Source organism: Durotheca rogersii (assembly GCF_024521655.1).
Source record: "Durotheca rogersii strain YMJ 92031201 chromosome Unknown GGS23scaffold_19, whole genome shotgun sequence".
Lineage (NCBI taxonomy): Eukaryota > Fungi > Ascomycota > Sordariomycetes > Xylariales > Xylariaceae > Durotheca > Durotheca rogersii.
Genome location: NW_026251250.1, coordinates 249,742 through 275,651, shown reverse-complemented (window position 1 = coordinate 275,651; position 25,910 = coordinate 249,742). Strand labels below are relative to the sequence as shown.

Genomic DNA, 25,910 nt, shown 5'->3' with positions numbered 1-25,910 from the left:
CTGGAAGGCATGAATAGATCAAGAAGAAGAAGAAAAGAGAAAGAAAATGGCGGCGATGATTCTATATGGCTGCATATCTCAGCTAATAATCGCCTTATCGACCTACTCGATATACCTGGCACATCTGGGTAGATAGCTCTGTCCACTGCCGCCTGTACATAAGTGAAAACTCGGCAGAACCGAGCTATTGTACAAAGCTTCCCGTTGATTGCATCTCCTTTCTCCTTCTTCCTCCTCTTGCTGGCCCTCGACTCTTGCGTCCCTCCCCCTACTTAGTACCTGAGGTCCTTATTGACCGTCGCCATATTCTGGGCCTGCATGCGGAAGTGCTCGCGGATGAGGAGCTCGGGGTGCCGGTGGACGCTGGGGTGGATGCCGAGGCCGATGGCGCGCCGGACGGCCTTGGCCATCTTGCGCTGGTTCTTGGGCCGGAGGCCCGTGTCGGCCGACCGCTTTATGCGGCCGTGCTCGGTCATGAACTCGGAGATGACGGAGAAATTCTGGGGAGGGGAGGGGATTGAGCGCGGTCAGCGAGCGGATCTCGGCAGGCAAAGCCATTTCCCTTTTCTCCCGCCGACAGGTCTCGTCCGGCGAAGGTTCAACTTACGCGGTACATGTCGAGGGGGTTGATGCCGAGCATGTCGACGAGGTCGCGCTTGCGGGCCTGGTTGCGGCGCCACTTGGCCATCTCGGAGGGGCTCAGGTCGTGCGGGGCGTAGACGTCGCCGGACCTCCAGCGGCGCGGCAGCTGGCGCGAGAAGTCGTCGCTCTGGTCCTGGCTGCGCAGGGCGTCCTCGAGGGCCATCCGCCGCTCGACCGAGTTGCGCAGCTGGTCGTACATGCGCAGCGCGCCGGCGGTCGAGCTCTGCTGCTGGGCGCCGGCGCCGGCGGCCGCGGAGAGGGAGTCGCCGATGTCGATCAGCGCCGACGACGCGGCGGGGATGTCTTTGTGGACTGCGGAGCGGGCGCGCGCGGTTAGCGGGATTGAGGGCTCGGTCGGAGAGGGGACGAGGCCGCGGCCGGCGGGCAAGCTGGCGGCCCGCTGGGAGACGGAGCGATCGGTCCGGTCTGCGGTACCCGAGCCAGCGGTGACATGTGCACGACAGTGGACTTACGGATCTTGGACGGCTTCGTGGTGGCGATGCCGGCCGTCTGCAGTCTCAAGAGCCTGGAGGGTTGCCGCAGCGCGGCGAGGAAGGGTATCCGCGGCGCCATGGTGGGCAATGCGACCGCGAATTTTTGTCAGGGTTTGCTGATTGCAAGCTTACGATGGACTGAGTGGAAGACCTCAGCAAATGGGGTGGGCTTAAAGTTGGAGCCGTACAGAAGGCAGCCGAAGATTAGCCGGTGAATCACCGGCTATGAATATATCGATTTGTGCATATACATATGTACTTATCCGTGCATGCATTTATAGCATAATCCACCGACCGTCCCTCCGGAGGTACCTAGGCACTTATGGTAGTCGATCCAGCTCAACACGCTCTGTGAGCCTTTAGCTGAACGTGCGCCGCCTAGATATGGAGGGTCGTTTGTGCTGCTCGCGATCTACATGGCGGAATATCTAGCCCGGCGGCTACTGAAGCGAGAGAAGTGGATCAGCGATAGCAATACGGGAGGCGTCGTTTACGTCGACCTCCCGCGAGGGGTAATCCGCGAGAACTAGTAGGTAATCGTACCGGACGGCGCGCCGCCTTAGCGCAGGCTATCCTATTTCCTAAGTCGTGTCGAATTATCGTCCCGAGCCTCTTCATGGCATCAGGTGCTAGTCCCAGGCTTATGCCCAACGAGGCGCAGAGCTTTGTTGCCTCCATGCACCGCGAGGGCGGGGGTGGGACGGGGCGCCGGATTTGCCGTACCGAAGGCTCGAATAGGCCAGGGAATGTATAGAGTTTTAAGAAGTCTAAACCTGCTATAATATATAGCTTTTTATACGAGAGATACCCACACTTGCATGGGACTGGTGAATCTTCTTCATTGTGATCGAAAGATCTAATCTATTTAAGAGCAGTCTTTGGATGGATTTTGAGAATCTTAAAGAGAATTTCATTGATTTATGCAAGTCTATCTAAACAATTGTCATGCCTGGGTTGACCAGTCCAAAATTCGGTCCCATACTTGCTGCCCATCATGTGCGTGGTCGATCCCCTTCAAAACAATGCCGTCGTGGTTGGAGTTGCCGGTATCGTAGACGCCCTCAGACCCGTCAATCACCCTTTGCGATATTTCCTCTGTAAGTTCTGGGTGTGACTGGAACGAGAGTATCCGGCCTGTGCTAGACAGAAATATCTCGTTGTTGCTAGCTAATGCTGAGAATCCGGGCGCCGGTGCAGTAACATATCGTTTATGAAACTTGTGAAGCATCTAGAGACGGGGAAGTCTTGGTTGGCGACCGGTCTAGTTGGGTATTCAAGTCTTCAAGGTATGAAACATGACTTACAAGATCCGGCTTTTCTCTAAAGAACTCCTGCCCCTGCCGAGAAAGTACGATTTCCTCAACGCCAACCTGGAGGATGACAGAGATCAGCATAGGAGGTCGGGTACGAGTAAGCTAACAGAGAATAATATAGACTCCGCAGACGGACAGAACCCGCGAACACTTACTCGGGGTCCGCCCGGCACGACTCCTAATTCACCACCGAGCGCGACTTGAATACACTGGTGGCCCCAGCAAAGTCCTAGGAGCTTCGTTTCTCCACTACTTCAACTACTTAGTTTCGCGAATGTACGGACAAATTCCAGTGCTGATTCAGCCCACGGTGGATGTGTGTCTGCGATCAGATTATCCGTGCCGCCGGTGAGTATGATCAAGTCGTAATGTCGCGAAGGCTCGGGCAGGCTGTCGCCGTCGACGAGACCACGCACGTCGATCTCGGCGGATGGTTGGCTGCGTCGAACGTGATTAACGAAGGATTCAATCATCAACGTCCCCCAAGCCTGCTGGGTAGTATAGCATTTGGCAATGAGAACCTTCATCTTCCGGCACGATATAGGTAACGCAGCTGGGAGAGACACGGGAAGGGGGTAAGCACCTGTCACATATCTCGGATAGATCGAGCACTACTCTGTATAAAGCCGAAAATGCTTCTCTATGCATCCCTCCGAGCGTATCCTGGGTCCGCGAGCGACGCGGGGTATACTTAGACTAAGTGTGGATATCCCCGGTCACTGTTACCTCGTCCGGATCCACAGACTGTCGATAAGAGCGGCCCGTAGAGAGTTGGAGAGAGTTGCGGAGCAGCGTGGTATCTGGCGGTTATCTCGTAACCGGCCTCGGGAAAACCAACAAATAACAGCTTAGGCCTAGAATGCTATCCCGTACCTAACACTTGCCTTGAAGCGCCACCGAGGCCTATTCGATATGAACATACCTAGGTATTATAGACATTGTTATTCCCCACCAACCTTCCCGTGACGACAGGCCCCGGGAATTCACCGCCCTCTAACCGCGTAGTACTAGGAGGTTATACATTCTCATTGCCGTCAGCGTCACCTCGGCGTTTTCGCCTCTCTCCCTTTCCGTACCATATGGCAAGACGTCTAATATTTTCCAACTCAACTTACGGCCATGGCGGATAACACATCAGACCGAATCAAGGCCGAGTCAGGAGTCGACCGCCCGAACTCTTCTGATAAATATGGCAGAGGCTAAGTCATGGACGCTGCCTATACCGATATCGGTTTGTGATATTACCACCGGTTTTTGGAGATGAACCCCGAGCACGAGGCGCAAGTTAAGAAACGCGTTCTGTGGAAAATCGACTACATCCTGCTTCCGGCTGTAGGACCCCTTAAACCCCTACACCCCTGCGACCAAGTGCTCCCGCAGCTGACGTGTGTTTCTATCGCCAGATGTGCTTCATCTGCCCGACCCGATGTCCTTCCTGGACAAACAGACGCTCAACTACGCCAACGCCAACAGACTGCGCGGGAATCTGGGGCCGGTCGGCATCTAGTACTCGTGGATCACGTCCATCACCAACATCGGCTACGTGGTAGGCGCGTACCCGTCGACCTACCGCCTGCAGAAGTACCCGATCGGCAAGTTCATATCCATCAAGCGCCTCTCGTGGGGCAACATCCTAACCGCAGCCGTCGGCGCGCGGAACTTCGCCGGCATGATGGTCTTGCGCTTCATCCTCGGCGCCCTCGAGGCGTGCATCGCCCCTGCCTGGATGCTCATCACTAGCATGTTCTGGATCAGGGGCGAGAAAGCCCGCCGCGTGTGCATCTGGCTCGGCACCAACGACGTCCCCCTCATGCTCGGCGCCGGTATCTCGTGGGGTCTCGGACACACGAACCCTCATTTAGAGCCGTGGCAGCTCATTTTTCCCGTAAGTCGTAATACCAACTGCCAACCAACGTCCGGTCTGGTTTTTGGTTGAAAAGAGATTCCAATCCGGTCTGTGTTACTGACGGCTGTGGCGCAGTGTATCGGCGCTATCACTCTCGCCGTCGGGGCAATCTCGCTCTCTCTCTTCCCGTCTAGCCCCACTGACTTCATGCTATTTAGCAAGGAGGAGAGGATCGTGTCGGTGTGGCGTGTGGCGGGAACCTAGACGAGGATCAAGCACCACAAGCTCCTCCCGTACTAGATCGAGGAGGGAAGAAGTCCTAGTAATTAGATATTACCATTCGGAGTTGCAATTTTCTACCTATCAGGAAGCGCGGGGGCTGGAGAGGGCGTTGATACCATCTAAGCAAGGCCAGGAACAATGTCTCCTCAAAACGGGTTGAATAGCGCAAGAAGAAAGTTTGGTGTCAATATCATATCTATGCGTTTCGTTCAATAGCGGGTTATTGAAAACAGAAATATTACCATGTTCGCTTTTTTACTCCTCTCTCTCATAAGGTTGCTGGTCGCCTCCCTACTGGATTCGATCGCCCCAACTTCCGGAATCTCACACCGACGAGAAAATGCTACAAAGGGGATCAAATAATGCAAACCTCCCTCCAAAACGTCATTGGAACGCGCTCGCGACCCTCAAGCGAAGGGAATCAGTCACACCACGTAGACGTACGGGTCAAGATCGTCGACAAATTTCAGAAGTGGCCTAGAGTCCAGCGAGCTGAGCCAGAGTGCCGATCGATTCGCCGCCCAAAGTCCGACGAGGATCATATCCTCTTCCGCTAGATCGATTACCTCCTCGCGGCCTGGAGCGTTTATCAACTCTTGGTTCAGGGTCCAGGACTTTCTTCCGTGCTCGAGGCTCCCTGTTTGGTAGTGGTATCGAAATCCCGTGTTGTCGTCCGCCTGCTCCCCTTTCTCACTTTCTCTTTCTGCCGTCGTCTCGGGATGGATCGCCCGAGCGTCTTTCAGATTAATCCCGAGTTCTTCCAGATCAAATGCGAGTATATCCCGACCGGTTATGGATTCTTCCCGACTAATGACGGACTCTTCCCGACTAGTTACGGGTACTTGTGGGGTACTTACGGATCCTTCGTCCTGCGTTGACAGAGAGTCGGATTCAGACTTATAAACCACCTCCTCGTCTGGAATTTTCCTTCCAAGTTTTTTACAGCAGCGCTCAACCATCTTCCTGAAAGAATCGTCGAGTATAAAGAGCGTACCAAGCGGAACGCGAAGAGGCAAGACTTTCTTCTGCCGAAGTAACGACGAGAGCTGCTCGTCGTATTCTGTGTAGTCCATGGTCTTCTGCGCGTGGAAACTCGACCCGATTTTCCACCTCTGCGCTTTCGCTTCTGAGGTCCAACCGAGAAGCTGGAGGAATTGAAATTTCTTAGCACTGTTTCTTCTCAGGATGAGAGTGGACAGCTTCAGGATCGACGTCCAGAAACTATATTTGCGAATAAGATATCCCCAATGGTCCCATTCGAGTCGTAAGAACGAAGCGAGCATCGTCTCGAGGTCTTTCTTAGGGAAATACCAGGGCACACCCTTACTACAGCGGTACCGAGCTAGGTCATTGATAACTCGCAGCTCAGTGCGGTATCTAAATCTCCTTCGGATATCTTTGTGTTCGGCGATATGCTCGGTCGCATCCAGACCGTCTAGAGACTGGGGTAGAAACTGCAATACTCTGATGCTGGCAATGCCGAGGCACCTCGCGAAGTTCCCGATGGACATCGGCAACTCATCGCACTCCTGCAGACAGAAATATACGTGTTTCTGCCGACGTTGTCGGATCATCCGAGGTGGGAACTCAGAGCCACATGTGGGGGTCTCAAGTGATATGACAGTCTCCGTACCGCCCGCGCTGCGGTCCGTTGGGAGGAAACCATGAGCCAGCCAAAACTGTGTCCGCAGCGAGGACCGATCACTCTTTTCCTCTATCCCCGGTTGAAAAACCTCCCTTCCCGTATGTGGCACAAACGAGAGCATAGTTAGGTTGTTCCAAGACCCTTTGTATCGCCCTAGATTTTTCATTGTCCCAGTAATCCCGTAGATAGTCCGTATTTCGAAAATCGGCCCACCGTCTACAGGTGGCTCCTCTTCGGCTCTGGTGTCGGTATCGGAGTTTCCGAGGTTTGTGGTACAGTAACTAACCGATTCAGAGTCACTATGGATTTCTGACGGGACAGGGGGACCCTCTGGCTCTCGGCTCAGGACGGAGATTTCTCGAGGGTGACGTTCTCTGATGAAGTAGCTCAGTGCAGCCTTTTCACCCTGAAAATCGCGCCGTATGCCCGTCGTCTGAAGGACACCCCTGTCAGCACGATTCCCGTACCGGCCAAGCAGGCTCAGCACCATGATCCACTGCTTGCTAACGACAAGTGCAGTCCTGCTATCGACCACCTCCAGAGTGCCGCTTCGAGGAATCTCCATCTCGACTTTCAGGTTGGTGTCTATGTCGCGCACCCGATAAGCCTCGATAAGCTCGGCCAACTTGGCCCAGCCGGTGTTCCAGGGCACATAGTCTCTTCTGTGTAGGGTCCAGAGGCCTGCTGAAGCCAGCGAGATCAGTAGCGACGTGTCTATCTCGTTGGTGATATAGCCGGGTGACAGGTCTGGGACTCGAATCCGGCGAAATATCCGTAGTCGCTTAGCTAGTCGAAACCCCCGCGAGACGTACTTTTCTGGCTCATCCTGGACCGCGTTCATGGCCCGGTTGTGGTCGCTGAGGGAGGCCTGAAGAGCAAGATACGGACCGACGACGCCGATGAGGGCAAAGATGGCAATGGCGGCTGCTACCCACGTGCCGATGGTACTCGTTAGAGCCACTAGATCCGTGCCGCCGGCCTCACCTCCAGACTGGAGGTTTCCCCCTGACGAGAGGTCTCTAATTGTTGCCGTGTTTGACATGGCAGGCAGGTTTTCGGGCGTGACGTTCAGGACTACCTAAATTAAAAGGAGTCGCAGACGGAGGGCGCGATCTGACCAAATCGAAAATGCCGGCAAGATGGAAATACCGGTGATACTATATGGACATGTTCAACAACTAGAGTCCAGCAGGTACCGTGGGACCGCATCCCAAGAGCTGTACGGGAGTCGCAGCGAGCTATAAGACTTCTAATACAGCCAGGCCTTACTCCCACCCCCCTCACCCTCACCCAGAACTAGCGAGCTACACACATCAATACATTGGTTACTTTGTCGTAGCCGACGTCATTCAGCATCCAGAACCGTCCGTAGCCTTATCGCCAAGAAGAAAGCACACCTCTTACTAAACTACATGTAAGAATAACACGGCTAAAATGGTGACAGCCTGCATGTGAGCGGATTGCACAATGCCCAGAATCTCGTTGGGTAGATAATAATATCCACACCTACGCAACGCGCATCTCTACCTCGCCCGTCGATCCAATACCTAGGGTGGAGGAGATCGATATCGAGTCAAGATTGTGTGGCAAGACGTATCGCGTACGGTTTCGAGGCGCCGACGGCGATGAAAGCGACGATGGTCTCCGCGATGGAAAGCAAACTCCACCGGGGATCTAGCAATACCATATCAAACCAGTTGATTTTGTTTCGGACCGATCCGAGGCGTATTATGGAGTAACATCGTGCAGTGAGTGCCTGCAGGTGACTAGCAGTAGAGACGATGTGGTTGCAGGTCATTGGCGCATGTTATATTACGTTCATAGACAGGGCACACCAGCGGCTGAATGCTAGCGAGAGCCGCGGCTGGTTAATACACCTAGATGACAAGCTCGTCTCTGTATATTTATCATCCGCAGCTCTGCGAGCTCCTGTATGATATAGTAGCAAGCGTTGAATTCACGACAGCATACGTGATAGGTATTGACATTGCGACGTGGGGGTTGACTGCTAAACTAAGGGCTAACGGACTACTGCCTATGGGGCTACCTAGGAACAGTAGATATAAGAGTATGCGGCTCCGCAGGCTATGCGGCTAGGGTGCTTTGCCCTATTAGCTCAGCAGCTGGGTGATATATCTGATTAAATCAAGTTCCACACCGTATCTCTCAACATGAACCTCGTGGTAAAGAGGACGAAATATCACTCCAATTGGCTTTGGGCTCATTTGGCTTAGTTAGGGCTGGATTATCTCCCTCCCGAGTCTTCAACGGTTCGCGTCCAACCCCCCCCCCCAAAAAAAAGCTGACACCTAAAACATATCTTGCCCTTCTGTAAGATCGGGCTCTGAGTACACGGTAAAGACCAAAGGATGGACCGAGGTAAACTTGTCCACCGCAAGATGAGGTCGACGGGGCTATCTTCGTGTTTGGTTGCGTTCGTGGCTTCGCCATATCGCTGAGTGCTACATCGTATACGGATAGTACGCCGCCGTACGGGCAGCATGTGGCATTTCAAGCAACGCATGCTCATATTCTAGCTTAGCCATGCGAGATAGGATCCGGCGAGGAATAGGGGAAGTGGGACCATAGACATAGGGGGGAGTTGCGTGGGGTGGAGCGAATGCCTACTCCCGTATCCCAACCCTCGAAATCGGTTAACGCTACGCAAACCTCCCGCCAACGTCGGCGAGATGACTTACACTGTGCAAACACATCTTCACGCGGGCAACGGGGGAAACACCGGGAGTCACCCGGGACAGTGAGGAGAGGTTATATACGGTAATTAGAGGTAGTCCTACCAGCCTTCCCCGTTACATAGGGTGCTCCCCTGGGTTGAACTGTGGCTAGAGAAAACCACCACGAGGTTGCCTGTTAGTCAGACCGGTTGAGTCGTAGACCGCCGTGACTTCGATGGCTGGGTATTCCGACTGCGGTTTTTCGTAGGTTATCGATGACTGAGCTTTTTTTTTCTCCAGGCCTACTTTTCCTTCCCTGTTCCTATGTCCTTATTTTCTACCGGGACGCATTCCTTCTTTTCCGCCCCCGTGGCCCCGGAAAATCGGGCAACGTGCAAACCCCCTTTTCTTCTCATCACCCGCGCGGCCGGTACAAGATATCCGTGCGCATCGTGTACTTGGTGCCCGCGAGGACGTCGTCTCCGGCGTGGTATAGGCGCTGGTGCTGGAAGATGAGGACGCGGCCGGCCTTGGGGTCGACGTCGAGCCTGCGCGCTAGGTCGGATGAGAAGAAGGTAGTGGCGCCGCCGACAAGGTCCGAGGCGTCGCCGACCTCCTGACGCGAGTCGTTGAGGTAGAGGTGCACGGTGAAGTGGGTGAGGACGGCGTGGCCGTCGTCGGTCCGCTCGCTGTAGGCCGAGTCGCAGTGGGGGCGAAAGAACTGGCCCGGGCCGTAGCGCAGGAAGCGCATGCGGCGGTTGAGGCGGTGGAAGTCCCACCATTCCTGGACGGGGGCGCCGCCGGCGCCGACGGGCCCGCGCAGGTGGCTCTGCCCGAAGGCGAGCAGCGAGTCGCTCACCTGCGGCACGGCGGCGAGCCGCGCCCACAGGCGGTCGACCACCTCCTGCTGGTCCCAGATGATGCGGTCGCTGTTGCGGTACTGGGGCTCGGCGATCTCGAAGCCGCCGCCGATGTTGACTAAGGCCGGCCCCCATGGCGTGCCGTCCGCCTCGTTGTAGTTCGCGTCGACCACGCTCGCTTCGGCCAGCCGTATCAGCGCTGTGCACTCCGACGCGCTCAGCACGTGATCCAGCACGACGGCGTACATGCCCGCGTACTCGGGCAGCGGCGTCGCGGCGAAGTCAATCTGCCGGAACGTGGTCGGCTCCGCGTCGGGCGGCTCCGCCTTCAGGAAGTCGTCCAGGATCGGCACGTCCTTGGACGCGTACAAAACGCGGACCGGGAGGGGCATGGCTGCTGCTGCGGCGGCGGCGGCTTTGCACGACTCGGAACTCAACGAGCAGGGTTGCTTTTCAACAGGAAGCTTTTATGGCTTGTGTTTATACCTGCCTACCAAGGATTCCTTGGTCGTTATTTTTCGGGTCCACGAGAAGTTGTTCGATATAGCCATGTGCGAGCCACCGCTTATTATAGGTAACTAGGCATACGTTGCTATGCCAGGCAGATACTTACCAGCGCGCGGTGGCCTAATAACGCTGGGGAAAAACTGGAAACGGCTTAGGAAACGGGATGCCTAGCGTAGGACTTGAGACTCCGCTATCTTCTCCCCCTGGCCAAGAACACGTAGCAGGCTGTAGGTGGAATTTCCGCAGTGTATATCATACCAAGATAGATCGTACCACGAGTAAGAGAAAGCGAGCCGGGCTACGATAGCTGGAGGCACCCGCCGCGGTGTCTGAGAAGTCCAGCGTGGGCGTAACAATTCAGGCTGACCTGCAGGGGTTACCGGGTACTACGCACAGAACCGGTATACCTACCTACAGGGGTACCAAATGTTTGGGAGACTCATTCACTAGAATTAAAAAACGACACATGTTCCTAGACGTCTTATTTCACTTGCAAGACCAAACTCAACAGTTTAAGCATTACAGAAATATAAAGGACTATGTCATACAACGTTCCGCACTCTAATTCTACACAGCGCCTCAGTACCGAATCACGACGGATGCCTGCTGCCCCTTACCCGCCAGCGAGCCCTCTTACGCCAACACTAAAGCCTGGGCGGCCGTGCATAATACGGGGGTGGCCCATCGTCTGTGCTAGTTTGCCCATACTGCGGCCGCTAGCCATCGGTATTGTTTACTTTTACTACGTCAAGGTCTTTCGCGCGTGATGGCCTTCGCAAGCTGACCTGCCCCGAGGTCACGTAGTAGTATGATGTGCTCCTGCACCCTGCCGTATATATGCTTACACCGTCGGGGGCCCTACGAACAACTCTCACCGTTGGGGGCCAGTAGATCTAACGCACCACCACGCCCCAGGGTTGGTGTTGGGGTAAATATGGAATCGTGGCCCCTAACAGCAGAACGCCACAAGCTGGTCTTGGGTGCATGGAATGATAAGTAACTCCTGCCTTAGTCTATCGCTCTTAGGGGTCTGATTACATAATAGGTAAGTCTCGACATTAATTGCCGTTTTATGGAAAACAGGACAAGGCAGGATAGATAAGAAACACGTTTAATTTAATATGAGGTGGTTGTTGACGCGATGACGTCTCGAGATAGAGGCATTTTCCTAAACATCACTCTTTGCCCTGACCGACCCGTCTCGACCCGCCCACTACCAGCGAGCGCACAGTTTTAGCAATTGACTAGCGGGAACCGAACTTGTTGCGCGGCTGGGGCGAGCACTGCTATCAACCTGCCTCTAGCTAGGTACCTATATTCACCTTGAAGCTAATCCTAGGTATATTCGCCTGTGAGGTGCTGTATACAAATAGCTAGCCTCGCCCTTCAGAGTCTCCATCCTTGATACAGCGACATTCTCAGGCACTTGATCGGTTAAACGTCGTTTTTACCCTGAGACATAACAGGTACCTAATACCTTGCAGCTCCCGTCCTGGACCGGAATACAGCACCTAGGTACTTCGGCCCCCCCGGCTATTCTCAGTAAGGTCCAGCCACCATGGCGGCCACCAACAACCCCCTCGCCTTACCCTCGGACTCCCCCGCCGCCCGCGCCCCGCACGTCTCGAGCGAGGCCCTCACTGTCGCTGGGCTCAAGGTTGACGTGTACGGGCTATCGGAGCTGCCGCCGGGCGCCGGCGCCGTGTCCTGCCTGTGGCTGCATCACCCGCGGCTGCGGGCGCGGGGTGACATGGCGCCCGTCGCGGGGCAGATCCTCGACGCGTACCACCAGCACCAGAGCGGCGGCGGCGGCGTCGACCGTGGCCTGATCGCCGTCGCCTTCGACCAGCGGAACCACGGCTCCCGGCTGGTCGACGAGCTGGCGAACGAGGTGTGGCGCCAGGGGAACAAGACCCAGTTCGTCATCTCCTTGTCCCCCCCTCCGTGTTTCTGAGAGGCTGACGCGAGTCCACGCAAAAGCGCGCAAGACATGTTCGGGACCATCTCGGGCGCCGTCGTGGACACGAGTCACCTGCTCGACGTGCTCGAGGGCCACCTCTTCGGCGCTGGCCACGGCCCGGGCGCACCGTCCGACCCCCAGCAGCGTCGGCACATAGACCATCACCTCGTGCTAGGCGTGAGTCTAGGCGGACACAGCGCCTGGCAGCTGCTTTTTACGGACCCTCGGGTTACGGCAGGGGTCATGGTGATCGGGTGCCCCGATTGCATGAGTAAGTTTTGTGGATTCCTAGACGACGAAATCTTCGCATGATGCTAATCCCTTTTTCTAAAATGCTAGATCTTCTTCAAGATCGTGCAAGATTATCTAGGTTGCAAACCTACTCGGCGGAAGATAGCGGTGCTTCTTTTTTCGGTAGCAGGGATTTTCCTGGCGTCTTGGTGGGAGCATGCAGGAAGTACGACCCGAAGGGTATGCTGTTCGGAACCGGGGAGATCCCTGAGGAGCTTACTGCCGCGGAGAAAGATAGATTACGGACTTTGGTGAGCGACAAGATCGGCGGGAAGAGGCTTCAGGTCCTCTCCGGTGGTAAAGACAAGCTGGTTCCTTACAGGGCCGGTCAGAACTTCATGAAATTCCTAGCAGACGCTGCGGGCACATGGCTCAAACACGCGGATATCTATCTGGAGGATAACGTCTATCCAGACGCCGCTCACGAGTTCACGGTCGAGATGAGGGATGCCGCTACGCGCTTCGTCCTCGAAACGGTGGCTCTCAAGGCAAAAAAGGACGCTGCATCCTCTAGAATCTAGCTAAGCTATGCGGGTGGCTTGGTGTAACGAGCTTAGGAATACGGGCGCTAATATGCCCACGGCTGTGGAGGCCCCTCGAGGAGACAATCCTCGCCCGATTCGGTAATGCTTGACTTCACACCGCTCCGAATACGATCCCGTTCGTCAGCGAAGAGTTTCTGAGAGACCTGCCACGGATTTCTCTTCCTTCGCTTCTCCGCCAGAAGCTCGCCTTTGCCGTGAGGATCCGCTCTCCAGTGGGAGATGGCCTCGACAATACCCCTGATGGCGGCCTCGTTGGTCCCGTCGAGCATACCGGGTGGATCCACGCCGATGAATTCGACGCGGTCTAAGGGGAACCCAATGGCACCGCAGTGGCACTCGGTAAGGCGCTCGCGCTTGAAGGCGTGGCTGACTATGGTCAGCTTCCGGGGCCAGGTCCTGTAGTCGCTCCAGAATTTAGACAGCGAGAATAACACATTAAAGTAGGAATCCAAGGCCCGCTCCTCGCAAGAGGTCCTCTCTAAAGCTTCGGCCTCGGGAAGAATCCCGAAGTAGGCGTTGGCGCCGGCGAGATTGGCGTAGCTAAGCGCCTCGGATAGACGAGTTTCTTTCCTCGTGGGCCCACTAGAGACGTGATACGCATGGAGTCAATGGTTTTGAGTGGAAAAAGCACCAGGACGTGCGCGTCATTGGGCAAGAAAAGATGCAATATGTCCCGTGGCCTCTTCTCCTCCGCATTCCCCTCCCGACCCCTCTCGTACAGAAAAAAGAAAAGGGGCAGAGGGCGAGCAGCTTACCCGGAAAACATGAGAACGGAATCTGAATCGCTCGACAGCGCGTGCAGTCCGGCCTTGATATGCTCTATGAAAGTCGGCGTCTCGCCCTTCTGGAACCCGGCGATGAGCCACTCGTCTTCGTCGAGGCCGCACGTAGGCCCGCCGAGCCAGATGCCGTGGCAGCATACGACGATCAAGTTCCTAGGCTGTGAACTCGACATCCGGTGGCACTGGATACCATACGTGAGTACAGTCAGGAGCACCGCAAAGGCAGCTTTTGAAGGCGAACGACGCTGGGCATGCTGCGCGAGGGATGGCGTCGAACCCACAGCAGGGATAGGCGGGTAGACGTGTACCTATACATATAGGTATATATATACACATATATACGTTAGATACTTAAGCGTGATAGATAAATGCATTCGGCAAGCGCATAAACATTAGGTATCCGCAAGAATAACCAAACATCGCATTCAGTGTCATCACAAGCCGCGAGTCGCGACTGTAGCCGATCACCAGGAAGTCCATTTGCTATTGCGACGACCATTTTATCTCGTTAACGCCTAATCCATCGCCCACATAGGGAGCCGGTAATCCGTCGGACATGATCGCCGGGATCCTGCCACCTAGGTACTTATTTTACTGTGTACTTACCTGCGGCCATTAGCTAGACCTGAGTAACTTGAAAATGTCAGATACCAGATACAGGCTCCCCGCAATAACGAGAGGGCCTTCGTCGGCGACTGTGCTTGCCCAGCTGAGGGCTGAGCGTATATCTGTAGACCCGTTGAACTGCGAAGAAATCACAACGCCGCTCTCGCGTATGGTATCCAGTACAGTTGCCGAATCCGTCGGCTTGACCCAAGGCATCTGGTCGACCGGGCCAAACTCCACAGCCCCTGCGGAGTCGCCGTCACGCAGAAGCAGCTTGAACATTTCTGACACGTCCTTCCCCTGGGTAGCGGCAAGCACCCAGGTGACTGGCTTATCGCGAGCTCGCAAGTGCTTTGCCACGAAGCTCGAGAGCACTTCGGCCGATTGAGGGTTGTGGGCCCCGTCTAATAACACGTTCGCTTTCCTACCGGTGATACTTTCGATGCTTAGCCATTGGAGCCGTCCCGGCCACGTCACGCCCCGGGCCGCTGAAACGAGGACGTCGACGGACGCGGCATGCTGCGGATAGGCGATACGAAAGGCTTCGTGGGAACACGCGAGGTTCTGGCGCTGGTGCGGTTCAAACCCGTCCCGCAGCCTCTGCCCGAGTGGATCCGATTCGAAATCGGTGAAATGGGTGCTGCTGCCTGTATCGCTGGCGTGTTTCCGCAGCACGTCCAACACGGATTTCGGGTTAGTGCCGTCCACGACACAGGGCACGCTCTTTCGCATGATGCCGGCCTTCTGGAGGGCGATTTCTTCGATGCTGCTGCCCAGAAACGATTGGTGGTCGAGGCCGATCTTGGAGATGACCGTGACGCTCTTGTGCTTCAGCACGTTCGTCGCGTCGAGCGCCCCGCCTAGCCCTACCTCGATGATGCCGACCTCGACCTTCTCGGACTCGAAAATCTCGAAGGCCGTGGCCGTGAGCAGCTCGAACTCGCTAGCGCTGAGCTTCTGCTCCTCGTTCCTCCGCTTGACCAAGCCCTCGAAGTGGCGGAACGTGCTCTCCGACACGATATCGTCGTTGATGGTGATGCAGTCCCGCGGCTCGACGAGATGGGGCGAGGTAAATCGACCGCAGGATATCTGATTGGCGCGGAGCATCGCGATCAGGTACGCACAGATAGAACCCTTGCCGTTTGTCCCGGCGACGTGGATCGCTTTCCATGTCTGTGGTGTCTGCTTGAGCAGAGCTGCGACGCGTGTTAGGCCGAGGTTTACCATGCTGCTGGGTCGTCAAGAAGCCATAGGCGACTGGGCACGTGGCTACGCGGTTATGACGAGTAACAGATACCGGCGTCAGCTGCGGATCGAGAGGTGGTGTCGGTTGGTATGTCCTCCGGCTCTGGCTTTGTCCCTAGTCGTCCCTGGCTGCGACGCAGAGAGGAACCTGCAAAAATGAGTCACGATCGGACGGAATTGTGGTAGGAGGGGAGGGAATCGTAGGAGGCTGGAAGATGGAAGTGTAGATGGGACTGCGCGCAATGTGTCTGCCGCAGCCAATCGATTTCTCATCTCGGCCGGGATGTTTCGTTTCTGATAAGACCCCGAAGCTCTAACTATAGGTGCTGAGGCACCTGATGTACATACATCATCCGCACTCAATACGGCGGGGCAGTGGGAGGGAAGGGGAGGCTATGCCTAATTTAGACACCACATGGAAAGTACCTATGTACCTGGGTAGGTACCTAAGGTAGATAGGTAGTATATTTGTCGGTACCTTCGGCAGTGTATGCGCTTCGCATATCATACAGCAGAGAGGTATGTATACCTTATGTATAGTTACTTTCGAGCGCGCCAAATCGAATCTCTAGATAAGGTTCCAATATGTTTCGTCAGAAGTACCTCCTAACGTAGATGCCTGCACCTACGTAGCATCTTTCGTAGGTACACACCTCCACCCTTTCCTCTATCATCATATGTACCTAGGTACCTTTCCTTGCCAGGGCAGCTGGGTACTTGTTAGGTACATAAATGATCTGTGCATCAGGTGCCTGCACGTCGGTACCTTGGGTACCGCGATGTATCTACGGGGCTGATCCCCCTCTGTTCCACTCAGAGGTAAAAACGGCACTGATCCCCGTCGCCCGCCCAGTCTCCATCGAATCCCCCATCAACCCAATTCTCTCGTCGCCCGCTCTTCTATCCGCGCCTGTCGCCCCCGATCCACCTTTTCCAACTACCTACCCTTCTTCTTCCTCTTCCTCCGTCCGCCTCTACCCATCCAGATCTATGTGCTCATCCCCCGCCGATTTGCCCAAGGACCTGTTTCTTCCCTACCCGTCTCACTCCGTGTCCCTGCCTCCGTCGCATCTCCCGTCTCTCGACGACCAACGCACCATCGTTGTTCGCCTCGGGCTCGTCCCCTTGTTGTTTTGCATCCTCCGTCGCCGTCGCCGAGCTTGGCGAGCCATCGCCCCTCAACCCTGCGCGACGTCGTAGTTTTCAACCTGCCCGTCCTGTGCAACGTCTTTGTGCGTTGTCGCGTACAATTTAAATCTATTGATTTCTAGTCGCCGACTTCTTCTCATCATAACCTGTTCTCTATCAACCTTCTTCTCCCCTTCTCTCTGCTTAAATTGCTGCTTGTGTTGCGACGAGCGCAACCCGCTACCATCCTACCTTCGTGCACATACGCGCCCGTCCGAATCATATTGGTCCGACTGCCCGACAGATTTGGGCCCTCTTTCGCGTCTTACACGATCCCAACCCCTCCCAGCGCTCCGGGACCTTTCTCTGGCTCTCTATTGCTACGCGCATCAACCAACCACCAAACATGGGTCTAAGGTAGGTCTCCCAGGACGCGTCGAATCGGCTTCCTGGCCGCTTGGCGCCTGCAACATCGAATTATCATCGCGTGTGGTGGCATTACGCACACTATGTCGGAAGCGACGTTCTCTGTTCAATCCCCATCTAGCCGCGCCCAGCATTCTCATATTTAATTCATCTTGCGCGATCGATAGAACATTTACTGACTTCTTTCGTTTCGTGCTACTAGGCTATTTACCGAGCCCGTCAAGTCTGACATCCCCCCCCGGCAGGCTCGCGGATCTCCAGCTGACCCTGCCACGGCCCGATCCCGGATCCGTCGCGTGTCGCCTACCCAACAGCACAGTGAGCGACGACGCCACCTCCAGGAAAGCCGCGAAAATCGACTTCGGATGCTTGTGGCCTTGCAAGATCGAGACGATCATCACTTTTCATCCGCCATACGACTCGGCCCCCGTGGTCGCGGTGCTACCCAGGGCCCCTTGACACACGGTGGATCATACCGCGCTGGTATAGAGGATCCCGAGTTGACACCCGAGGTTGCCGCTCTCTTCCAGCGTCCCGATCGCAGCGAAGATGCCAATTCTTACTTCCATATCCGTACCCGGCCCGCGGCTAATGCTAGTCCCCAGCGGCCGAGCCTTTTCGACCGGTTTGGCGATGATTCAGTACGTATTCGACTATACTTACTCTCCGTGATTCGTGCCTAGTGGACGCGGCCTTCTTAGATCTCGCGGTTGGATTTTCTAAATAGCGGGCCGCCGTGCTAGCTTTTATAGCCACGCGACATGTTGGTCTATAGCTAACGGCCATTCCTAGATGCTTCACCAAATTTCAAACCGCCAGGGTCCGGTTGATGAAAGCGCGCCGTCTCGAGTTCATTCAGATACCCCTGCTGTTCAACCTGCATCGCCCTCTCGTGCGGCGAGGGCCGAGCTACGAGACCCTATTGCATACCGAAGGCGACAACGTATTCAGCAGCAGCTTCGCGGTGGCTTTCGGCTTCTTAGCCCGTCGCCCCCGCCCCCACCTGGATACTCCCGCCCTGGACCTCGCGTTCGATACGTAGATGGCCTAGGTGACCGAGACCGTAGTCTTAGCCCAGAAGGCGACGGGGTCTGGGATATTCTCCAATCCACGCTCGCTCCGGATCCCCAACCGCCGAGTGTGGGCTCCTCGTTTGGGTCAGCTCACCCTTCCATTGCAGTCTCGCAACGTACTACGCGAGCGTCTGCAAGCACGTCGGTCACAAGCCCGGGAGACGAAACTGAATTTCCTTGCGACCCTGTGAACGACACCGACGGGGAAGACGATGCCGAAGGCCATGTTGACGATGACGATGGCGTTGTCGATAGCATTGTCGAGTCTCAGAGACTCCATCGTTTGAGCGCCCGCCGAGGGGTCCAAAGCTGGCGAGACTACGCGGCGACTATGTCGTCGCAGCGAAACGCGCCCGATAATGGCGTGGACGGCGGTGAGACGCGCAGAGTGCGCCGCCTAATCCCACCACTGGGGCTGGAAGCGTGGCAGAACTACGCAGATATGGCCGATGCCGCGTCCTCCCTGCCATCGGCTCCTGACGATCCCCTGTGGCTAGACGGAATGCATCGTATTGTCCGCGGACTTGCCTCGCGAGAGGACATCCCGGACGAGTGGTGGGCCGAAGCTGGTCTCACCCGCTCCATGTCATGGGACGGATCCCACTAGGATCGGCGAGCTCTCGGGGCGGCGTAACACAGTGCTCGTCAGCGAGGCGGGAAGCAAGCAAGCGAGCGTACGAGCGGCGGTCAAGGGTACCGAGAAGGGAGCGGAGGCTTTCATTTTGGGTTGTTTGAATCCTGGTATGGTAGGGGGCGTTGCGGAAAAGTTGAGGGAGCACACATCGCATGCAGTTCGCTCTGTGCACTCCATGCCAAGGCCCCGAGGGGAATCTCTTTCCTGGTTTTTCTTTTTTCTTTTTCGCGCCGCATGACGTCGCGGTTGTTATGTATAATCTGTTGGGAGGGCGTCTCGGTCGGTATCAGAAGAATGCGCTCTCGAATCCGGTTTGCCGGCGGTGAATCGGGGCCCAGCACATGACGGCTAATTGAGCGAATATTATGACATTCCTAGCCACGTAACACCTGGACGCTCACGCAAGGGCAGCTGTCTAGATCGTATAGATCCACGGCGTGCATCTAAGCAGCAAGCTCGGTAGGCTAACCAGGAGTGGGCGCTGTGGAGGCTCTATATATATACCCACATCCCACGGAAGCTGTGTAGATTAGGCGATTAGGCGCCCGACCGCGAAGGGTACGGCTGTCAGACGGGCAGAGCCCTGCGAGGACATGAGGTACCTACGTCTACCCGTCGAGGTGGGATGGCGTACCTGAAAAGGCCTTATGCAGCTTATCCCGGGGCTAGCACGTACCTGGGGGGTACATGGCTCAGGCAGAGCGGCAAGGCGGGGTGACGGGTAGCTGGAGGTAGCTCCCGTATGTCCGCAGCGCCTCGCCTCGACGGGGGCAGGTCGGGCTAGGCTACATAGGTGTGTAGTCTGGCGTGGCATAATGTAGCATAATGTAGCATCGTCCACCCCAATCAAGCGGGAGCCGCGTGAAACAGCATTCCAGGAACAGGACTCGGGGTGGTAGCGACCTCTGCCCGGCTTATAATTGGGCGCCCAATTTCGCACCTCTCTCTCCCACAACCACCACCATAACTAACCACCACCACCACCACCACCACCACGCCCACCGCAATGGCCACGCACAACGCACACCATACCTGACGCCCTCGTTATATTACCTACCGGCCCATAACGCACCCTTCATACGCACCCGTCATACGCACCCATGGGCGGACGGACACGCGCACCATTCGCCCGCACGCAACTAGCCAAATAGCCAACGGCCCAACCCGTTTACTCTCGTAGCAGACCCGGCGTCTGTGCTCCCTCCTCCCCTCCCCTCCTCCACCAACACCACCAGCACCACCATTTCCTCCCTCTCCCCACCCCACATCGTGAGGCCATATCTGTCTCTAGCCATCGAGTTGACCTGATCCCAGTTCTGACGGCGACGCAGCTTCGGGCCCCCGACCACCCCCACCCGGCCTAACCCAGCCCTACAGGCCTCCCATTTGGGTCTTGATCGGGATTGCCGAACCCGATACCCTGGCTGTCCTGACCCCGAACTCGACCCTCCCCCCGATCCGTGCTCCCAGCCCTACCTGCAGTTCCTGGCATCATCTCGTCCTTAACCGGTACGGAATCCCCGCCAGCTGGAATGTGAAGGGACCTGGTTTCGACGCCGCCGACAACGCGTGCCCACCCGACCACCACCACCACGCTTCCCCCCCTCCCCCTTCCCTGGTAAATCCAGGTTGCCGGTTTTTGCTCCAGAGCTCGTCGAGGGAGAGGTGCGTGCCGACCAGACCACCCCGGCCATGGCGCCTTCGGGGCATACCCCTCACCCCTCTAACGGCTCCTCGTCGAGTGAGCGACACTATGCCTTGGCAAACGGGAAAGGTGTGCCGACCAGGCACGAAAGGCCGCCCAATACACCGAGGAAAGAGAACGGCGGACGTGATAAGGCCTTGCAAGACCCGGGCTTGAGGGATTACGTACGTGCATTTCTCCGCAGCGACTTACGAACGTGTCGGACCTCGAGTTGCGCTGACTGGATTTATCATAGCGCCTGGGGGAATGTCTAGGCAAGGGAGCCTTCGGCGCCGTTTACAAGGCCATTCATTGGGGAACCGGCGAGGCAGTTGCGGTAAAGCAGATCAAATTAGTAAACCTGCCCAAGAGCGAGCTGCGGATGATCGAGGTACGTTGCAGAATAGCAGATGCGAAGTCCTAGTGGGCCATACTGACACCCTCCCAGGCCGAGATCGACCTCCTGAAGAATCTCAACGTAAGGACAGAAAAAAAATTGGCCCCATTCCCTCTCAATGCCATTCAGACTGGCTGTCCTTGCCAGGTCCTAACCTAATTTAGCACGATAACATCGTCAAGTACATTGGCTTTGTCAAGTCCGTGGACTGCCTCAACATCATCTTGGAGTAATTCCGCCCGGTCCGCCTCGGCCGCTCGCATGACGAAAAAGCTGACATGGCTTAGATATTGCGAGAATGGTTCTCTGCACTCGATATGCAAGGCGTACGGGAAGTTTCCCGAGAACCTAGTGGGGGTTTACATGACCCAGGTTCTCCAAGGGCTTCAGTATCTACATGACCAGGGTGTGATCCATAGAGATATCAAAGGGGCGAACATCTTGACTACCAAAGACGGTAAGGTAAAGCTCGCGGACTTCGGCGTCTCGACAAGTACGCTCGCCGGTCCCGATAAGGAGGCTCAAGTGGTGGGAACGCCGTACTGGATGGCGCCTGAGATCATTGAACTGTCCGGTGCCACGCCCGCCTCCGATATCTGGAGCCTGGGCTGCACCGTTATTGAGTTACTATCTGGTAAACCTCCGTATCACCATCTCCAAGCTATGCCCGCTCTTTTTGCTATCGTCAACGATGATCATCCACCTCTACCCGAGGGCGTATCTTCGGTCTGTAATCCCCTCCCTGCCTCCCAGGTGGCATGCTCCATACGCGCGCGGGCATCAGAGCTGACTTGTGGGCCTAGGCTGCGCGTGATTTCCTTATTCAATGTTTTCAGAAGGACCCAAACTTGCGCGTGTCCGCGAGAAAACTGTTAAAACACAATTGGATTGTAGGCTGTCGCCGGAGTGATGCCCCGGTGGCCAAAGCCCCCGGCAATTTCAGCCAAGCCGTCGAGGAAGTCAAGCAGTGGAACAAGGCCCTGACCTCCTCCGAAACCAATCTCAGGACGTCTGGAGGCTCCGAATTTCTTGCTGGCCCCTACTACCACGGCCATCCGACCTCGCGCTTCGCATCTCAGGAACCGTCGCGGTCTAGCATGCCAACTGCAGCCAAGGGGCCCTTCGCCCTGGGAAAGCCTAGACCCTCCGCCGACGACTACCGTTCCCCTGAACTTGCGGGTGAGTGATAGCGGCTGTGGTGCGCTACAATGCGCGCACTTGCACCAATTCCTCCTCCCTTCACCCGCCACTGACCTTTTCTAACAGACGATGACAACTGGGACGACGACTTCGCGACGGCGATATCGCCAAGCGCGTTAAGGCTTCCTCACGTCAAGCCGCAGGACCACTTTGGTGGCATGCTGTCGGCTGACCGCCTGAAAGCCTTCGCGTCCATCGATATTTCGCGCGACATCTCGGCCAACTGGGACAATGGCTTCGACGGCGAGCTGATGACGATGAAGAAGCTGCAGTCAATCCCAGACGAGGACCCCCTTGAAAAGACCATTCGCCCCAATTGGAAGTTGCCGGCACGACCTGAGAAGACGGCCGAGACGAAACCGCCGTCGGCAAAATCGTCCCCCCGCAAACATGCCATGGGCCCTAGGCAGAAGTCCCAATCGAAAAATCGCCTAGGCAACGCCTTCGAGATCCCGCCACCGAGGGATTTAGCATTTAGGGAGCATTCGGTGGAAGATTACTCAGACGTCTTCGACGACAACGAGAGCGTCTTTAACCAGCGACTAGGCGTCAACAAAAAGGTATGCGCTTCTGCCCGCCCGCATTTGCTTCAACGGAGAGAAAAGGAAGAAGAAAGCAACCACTCACGCTCAGAGTCGCAACAGCCCGATACCCCTCAACTCTTTCACCCTTCAGACCTCACGAGTTTGCCACGGTCTATGCAGTCGCCCGTGACGGGCAGCGTAAGAAGGCAACCCTCGGCGCGACCCTCCACCCTTCCCGATCGGCCGATGCAGCGGTCAAAATCGTCTATCGAAATCCAAAAGTTTGCTGAGGATGAGGAGGACGAGGACTTCTCTGACATATTTGGCCTGGGCGAAAACCTGACGGAGAAGGAGGAGAGCGACCGCGGATCTGAAGACGGCAATCTTATGGTCCTGTCCCGACTCTCCAATAATTCCTGGCTCGGTGACGACGAGGACGAAGACGACCCTTTTGCTTCTATGGACCCGGACTGGGACGAGATGGACCTGGAAGCAAATATCGCCCGGGATCGGCACGCCCGGTTAGCAGAGAAGGTCGAGGAGCTTGTTCGCTCCCTCAAGTCGACCGAAAGCGAGGAGAACTTGCTGCAACTTTCCGAGGGCTTGGTTAGTATCCGTCGATTCTCTCTCGCTCGATATCGTCTCCCCTCGTAATGCTTACGTGTGCTCATAGCTGGTCTTGCTTTGGGAAAGCACCGAGGTCAAGAATCTTATCATCAGCGCTCACGGGCTACTCCCGATACTCGAAATATTGGAACCCTGTACGGTAAAGACGAGACAGCAGCTCATACTACAGCTCCTGCAGGTCGTGAACACGGTACGCAAACTAAACCTACCCCAACCGGAACACCACCGGTAGCTTACTTAGCGTCTGTCCAGATCATATTAGACGATGTTGAGCTCCAAGAGAATCTGTGTTTTGTCGGAGGCATCCCGATTATCACCAAGTTTGCGGCGCGACAGTACTCGAACGAGATCCGATTGGAGGCGGCCGCCTTCGTCAGACAGATGTACCAGACTTCGACGCTCACACTGCAGATGTTTGTCAGCGCCGGCGGTCTCAATGTCCTCGTCGAGTTTTTAGACGAGGACTACGATACGGCGAGGGACTTAGTGCTTATTGGGGTAAACGGCATCTGGAATGTCTTCGAGCTTCAGGTTAGCTCCTCATGTCCGCGTCACTCACTGCTCCTATTAACTCGTGTGTTCAGGGCCCCACGCCTAAGAACGATTTCTGCCGCATCTTTTCGAGAAGCAAAATCCTCGACCCATTGGCTCTCGTACTACACCGCGTGCTCGACGAGGATTGCGAGAATGAGTTGGCCGAGCTGATTGAAGGTCGCATCGTCAACATCTTCTTTTTATTCTCTCAGGCCGAGAACTACGTAAAGGAAATGGTGGCTGATCGGCAAGTACTCAAAAGTGGGTAACATCGCATTCATGTCAGGCATACCTCGAACTGACAACTCGGCCAGGTATCCTCAAGGACCTCCGACGCATGACGCCCGCGCACCAGATTACGATGCTCAAGTTTATCAAGAACCTCTCCATGCTCTCAACTACACTTGATGCCCTCCACGCCGCCGACGCCATCGACCTTCTCATCGAACTACTTAGCGGTAGTATGAGAAAGGGCTACATTCACTTCCGCGAGATCTCGAACCAGGTGCTCAACACCATGTTTAATCTCTGTCGCCTGAGTAAGGACCGGCAAGAATACGCTGCTGTCAACGGGATCATACCTCTCCTCCTGAAGATCATGAAGACGGACCGACCGCCGAAGGAGTTCGCGCTGCCGATACTCTGCGACATGGCACACTCGGGAAGTAAAGGACGCCGATTTTTATGGCAGAATAAGGGGCTAGATTTCTATGTGTCGCTTCTGGGAGATCAATATTGGCAAGTCACTGCCCTAGACGCCATATTCGTCTGGTACGCATTGCCTATCAACGCTTTGACCGGGATGGTCTTGTTAACGTGTGAGCACCAGGTTGCAAGAAGAGACCGCCAAGGTGGAGAGCCACCTCCTAAACAACAATTTCACAGAGGCCATCCTGTCTTGCTTCCACACGCAAAAGATGAATGCGTTCGATCCCAATCTGCTAGAGCCATTGCTAAAGGTTCTTCGGCTGTCTCCATCCCTAGCGGCGTCACTGTCCAAGTCGGACATGTATTCGGGCATTGCCCAAAAGCTGTCGCACAAGAAAGCCGTCGTGCGGCTGAACTTACTCCGTCTTGTCCGAAATATCCTCGAGGCTGGAGATAACGGCTACCCTAGCACTACGAGGGATAGACATCTTCGAACACTGCTCGACGCCATCCGAATCCTCGCCGACAAGGATTCCGCCGTCCTAGTCCGAAACCTGGCGTCAGATCTTGTCGTTTCCTATATCGACGGCAACTCCGACCAGCTAACCGCTCCACTATCGGCAACGTCAACCTCGTCAACGGGATCCAATCGTGTTCGATCTGGGAGACGCATCTATACTCCACCTTCGCTCCAGCCCGCTACATCCGTACCTCATACGCCAACACACGCGTCTCGCGCGTCGCAATCTTCAGCATATATCGAGGTAGCAGCGAGCCCCAAACGCTCGGTAGTTTCTCTCGCACAAGAGCGCGACGCCGCCTCGTTCCGTCCTAGAAGCAAGGACGGCTCAGTTCTGCCCGTCACGTCTACCCCCCGTCGGGCAAGCAACGAGGTTCAGTCGGGAAGTATTCCGACGGCGGGTAAGAGTAGGCTACCGAGGAACTCGGGCCTTTACACTTCGCGACCTGTCCTTGGGGTTTCTACAGGTTCCCGTAGCGAAAGCACGGCGTCAAATAAGGAGAATATGGTTGGAGAGGACCTGAGCCGGTACTCTTCGGGCCGGCCGTCCCCGACGGACTCTGGTATCGTTGCTACGAGTGGTTCCACGTCCTCCGTATCGGGGAGGCGGAGGGGGAGTCGGGCGCCGAGTGACGGAAAGCAGAAGTGGAGCGTATAAAGCGTAGAGAGCCCTTGGCGTGGTGGTCTAGTGTTCGACACAAAAACGGCGACGGCATATTCCGAATTACGGGGAAGAGAGGGGCGAGTTCGGACCGGCCGACCGAGTTCGCTGTAAAAAAAGAAGAAGAGAGAAAAGGAAGATGTAATGTAGCCTTCCAGCAC

At 55.9% G+C, this 25,910-nt stretch overlaps 9 protein-coding genes across 9 annotated transcripts; 4 read left to right on the top strand and 5 right to left on the bottom strand.

Annotated features, from left to right (window-relative positions):
• Nucleotides 1-1,897, bottom strand: GGS23DRAFT_157066 (ribosomal protein S18). The gene is made up of 4 exons (XM_051511398.1): nucleotides 1,680-1,897; nucleotides 1,116-1,579; nucleotides 608-954; nucleotides 1-500 (listed from the first exon to the last, which is right to left on the bottom strand). Exons 2-4 carry the CDS (start codon nucleotides 1,213-1,215, stop codon nucleotides 273-275), a joined length of 675 nt encoding a protein of 224 aa, XP_051369890.1. The 5' UTR covers nucleotides 1,216-1,579; nucleotides 1,680-1,897; the 3' UTR covers nucleotides 1-272.
• A 19-nt stretch (nucleotides 1,898-1,916) lies between these two features.
• Nucleotides 1,917-2,976, bottom strand: GGS23DRAFT_612138 (class I glutamine amidotransferase-like protein; the record flags this gene model as incomplete). Its single annotated transcript, XM_051520463.1, has 4 exons — nucleotides 1,917-2,364; nucleotides 2,441-2,506; nucleotides 2,605-2,698; nucleotides 2,759-2,976. The coding sequence occupies 4 exons, from the start codon at nucleotides 2,974-2,976 to the stop codon at nucleotides 2,080-2,082; spliced, it is 663 nt and encodes a 220-aa protein (XP_051369889.1). The 3' UTR covers nucleotides 1,917-2,079.
• A 733-nt stretch (nucleotides 2,977-3,709) lies between these two features.
• GGS23DRAFT_598704 (uncharacterized protein) lies at nucleotides 3,710-4,559 on the top strand (the record flags this gene model as incomplete). The annotated part of the gene is made up of 3 exons (XM_051518822.1): nucleotides 3,710-3,781; nucleotides 3,957-4,334; nucleotides 4,431-4,559. The coding sequence occupies 3 exons, from the start codon at nucleotides 3,710-3,712 to the stop codon at nucleotides 4,557-4,559; spliced, it is 579 nt and encodes a 192-aa protein (XP_051369888.1).
• On the bottom strand, nucleotides 4,375-7,426 carry GGS23DRAFT_157038 (uncharacterized protein). The gene has a single exon (XM_051511396.1). It carries the CDS (start codon nucleotides 7,262-7,264, stop codon nucleotides 5,003-5,005), a length of 2,262 nt encoding a protein of 753 aa, XP_051369887.1. The 5' UTR covers nucleotides 7,265-7,426; the 3' UTR covers nucleotides 4,375-5,002.
• A 1,549-nt stretch (nucleotides 7,427-8,975) lies between these two features.
• On the bottom strand, nucleotides 8,976-10,600 carry GGS23DRAFT_577469 (uncharacterized protein). The gene has a single exon (XM_051516925.1). It carries the CDS (start codon nucleotides 10,147-10,149, stop codon nucleotides 9,313-9,315), a length of 837 nt encoding a protein of 278 aa, XP_051369886.1. The 5' UTR covers nucleotides 10,150-10,600; the 3' UTR covers nucleotides 8,976-9,312.
• A 697-nt stretch (nucleotides 10,601-11,297) lies between these two features.
• GGS23DRAFT_156981 (uncharacterized protein) lies at nucleotides 11,298-13,060 on the top strand. The gene is made up of 3 exons (XM_051511395.1): nucleotides 11,298-12,181; nucleotides 12,245-12,495; nucleotides 12,564-13,060. Exons 1-3 carry the CDS (start codon nucleotides 11,823-11,825, stop codon nucleotides 13,034-13,036), a joined length of 1,083 nt encoding a protein of 360 aa, XP_051369885.1. The 5' UTR covers nucleotides 11,298-11,822; the 3' UTR covers nucleotides 13,037-13,060.
• Nucleotides 13,061-13,083: 23 nt separating this feature from the next.
• GGS23DRAFT_606381 (FolC bifunctional protein) lies at nucleotides 13,084-15,675 on the bottom strand (the record flags this gene model as incomplete). The annotated part of the gene is made up of 3 exons (XM_051519900.1): nucleotides 13,084-13,642; nucleotides 13,816-14,024; nucleotides 14,494-15,675. 3 exons carry the CDS (start codon nucleotides 15,673-15,675, stop codon nucleotides 13,084-13,086), a joined length of 1,950 nt encoding a protein of 649 aa, XP_051369884.1.
• Nucleotides 15,676-16,526: 851 nt separating this feature from the next.
• GGS23DRAFT_577462 (uncharacterized protein) lies at nucleotides 16,527-19,567 on the top strand. The gene is made up of 3 exons (XM_051516924.1): nucleotides 16,527-17,238; nucleotides 17,450-17,888; nucleotides 18,040-19,567. The coding sequence occupies exons 1-3, from the start codon at nucleotides 17,228-17,230 to the stop codon at nucleotides 18,925-18,927; spliced, it is 1,338 nt and encodes a 445-aa protein (XP_051369883.1). The 5' UTR covers nucleotides 16,527-17,227; the 3' UTR covers nucleotides 18,928-19,567.
• Nucleotides 19,568-20,372: 805 nt separating this feature from the next.
• Nucleotides 20,373-25,854, top strand: GGS23DRAFT_156853 (cell division control protein). Its single transcript, XM_051511394.1, has 13 exons — nucleotides 20,373-20,823; nucleotides 20,895-21,029; nucleotides 21,087-21,116; nucleotides 21,200-21,264; nucleotides 21,323-21,761; nucleotides 21,839-22,214; nucleotides 22,302-22,795; nucleotides 22,880-23,365; nucleotides 23,433-23,576; nucleotides 23,639-23,917; nucleotides 23,971-24,181; nucleotides 24,235-24,691; nucleotides 24,750-25,854. The coding sequence occupies exons 1-13, from the start codon at nucleotides 20,647-20,649 to the stop codon at nucleotides 25,744-25,746; spliced, it is 4,290 nt and encodes a 1,429-aa protein (XP_051369882.1). The 5' UTR covers nucleotides 20,373-20,646; the 3' UTR covers nucleotides 25,747-25,854.
• Nucleotides 25,855-25,910: the final 56 nt, after the last annotated feature.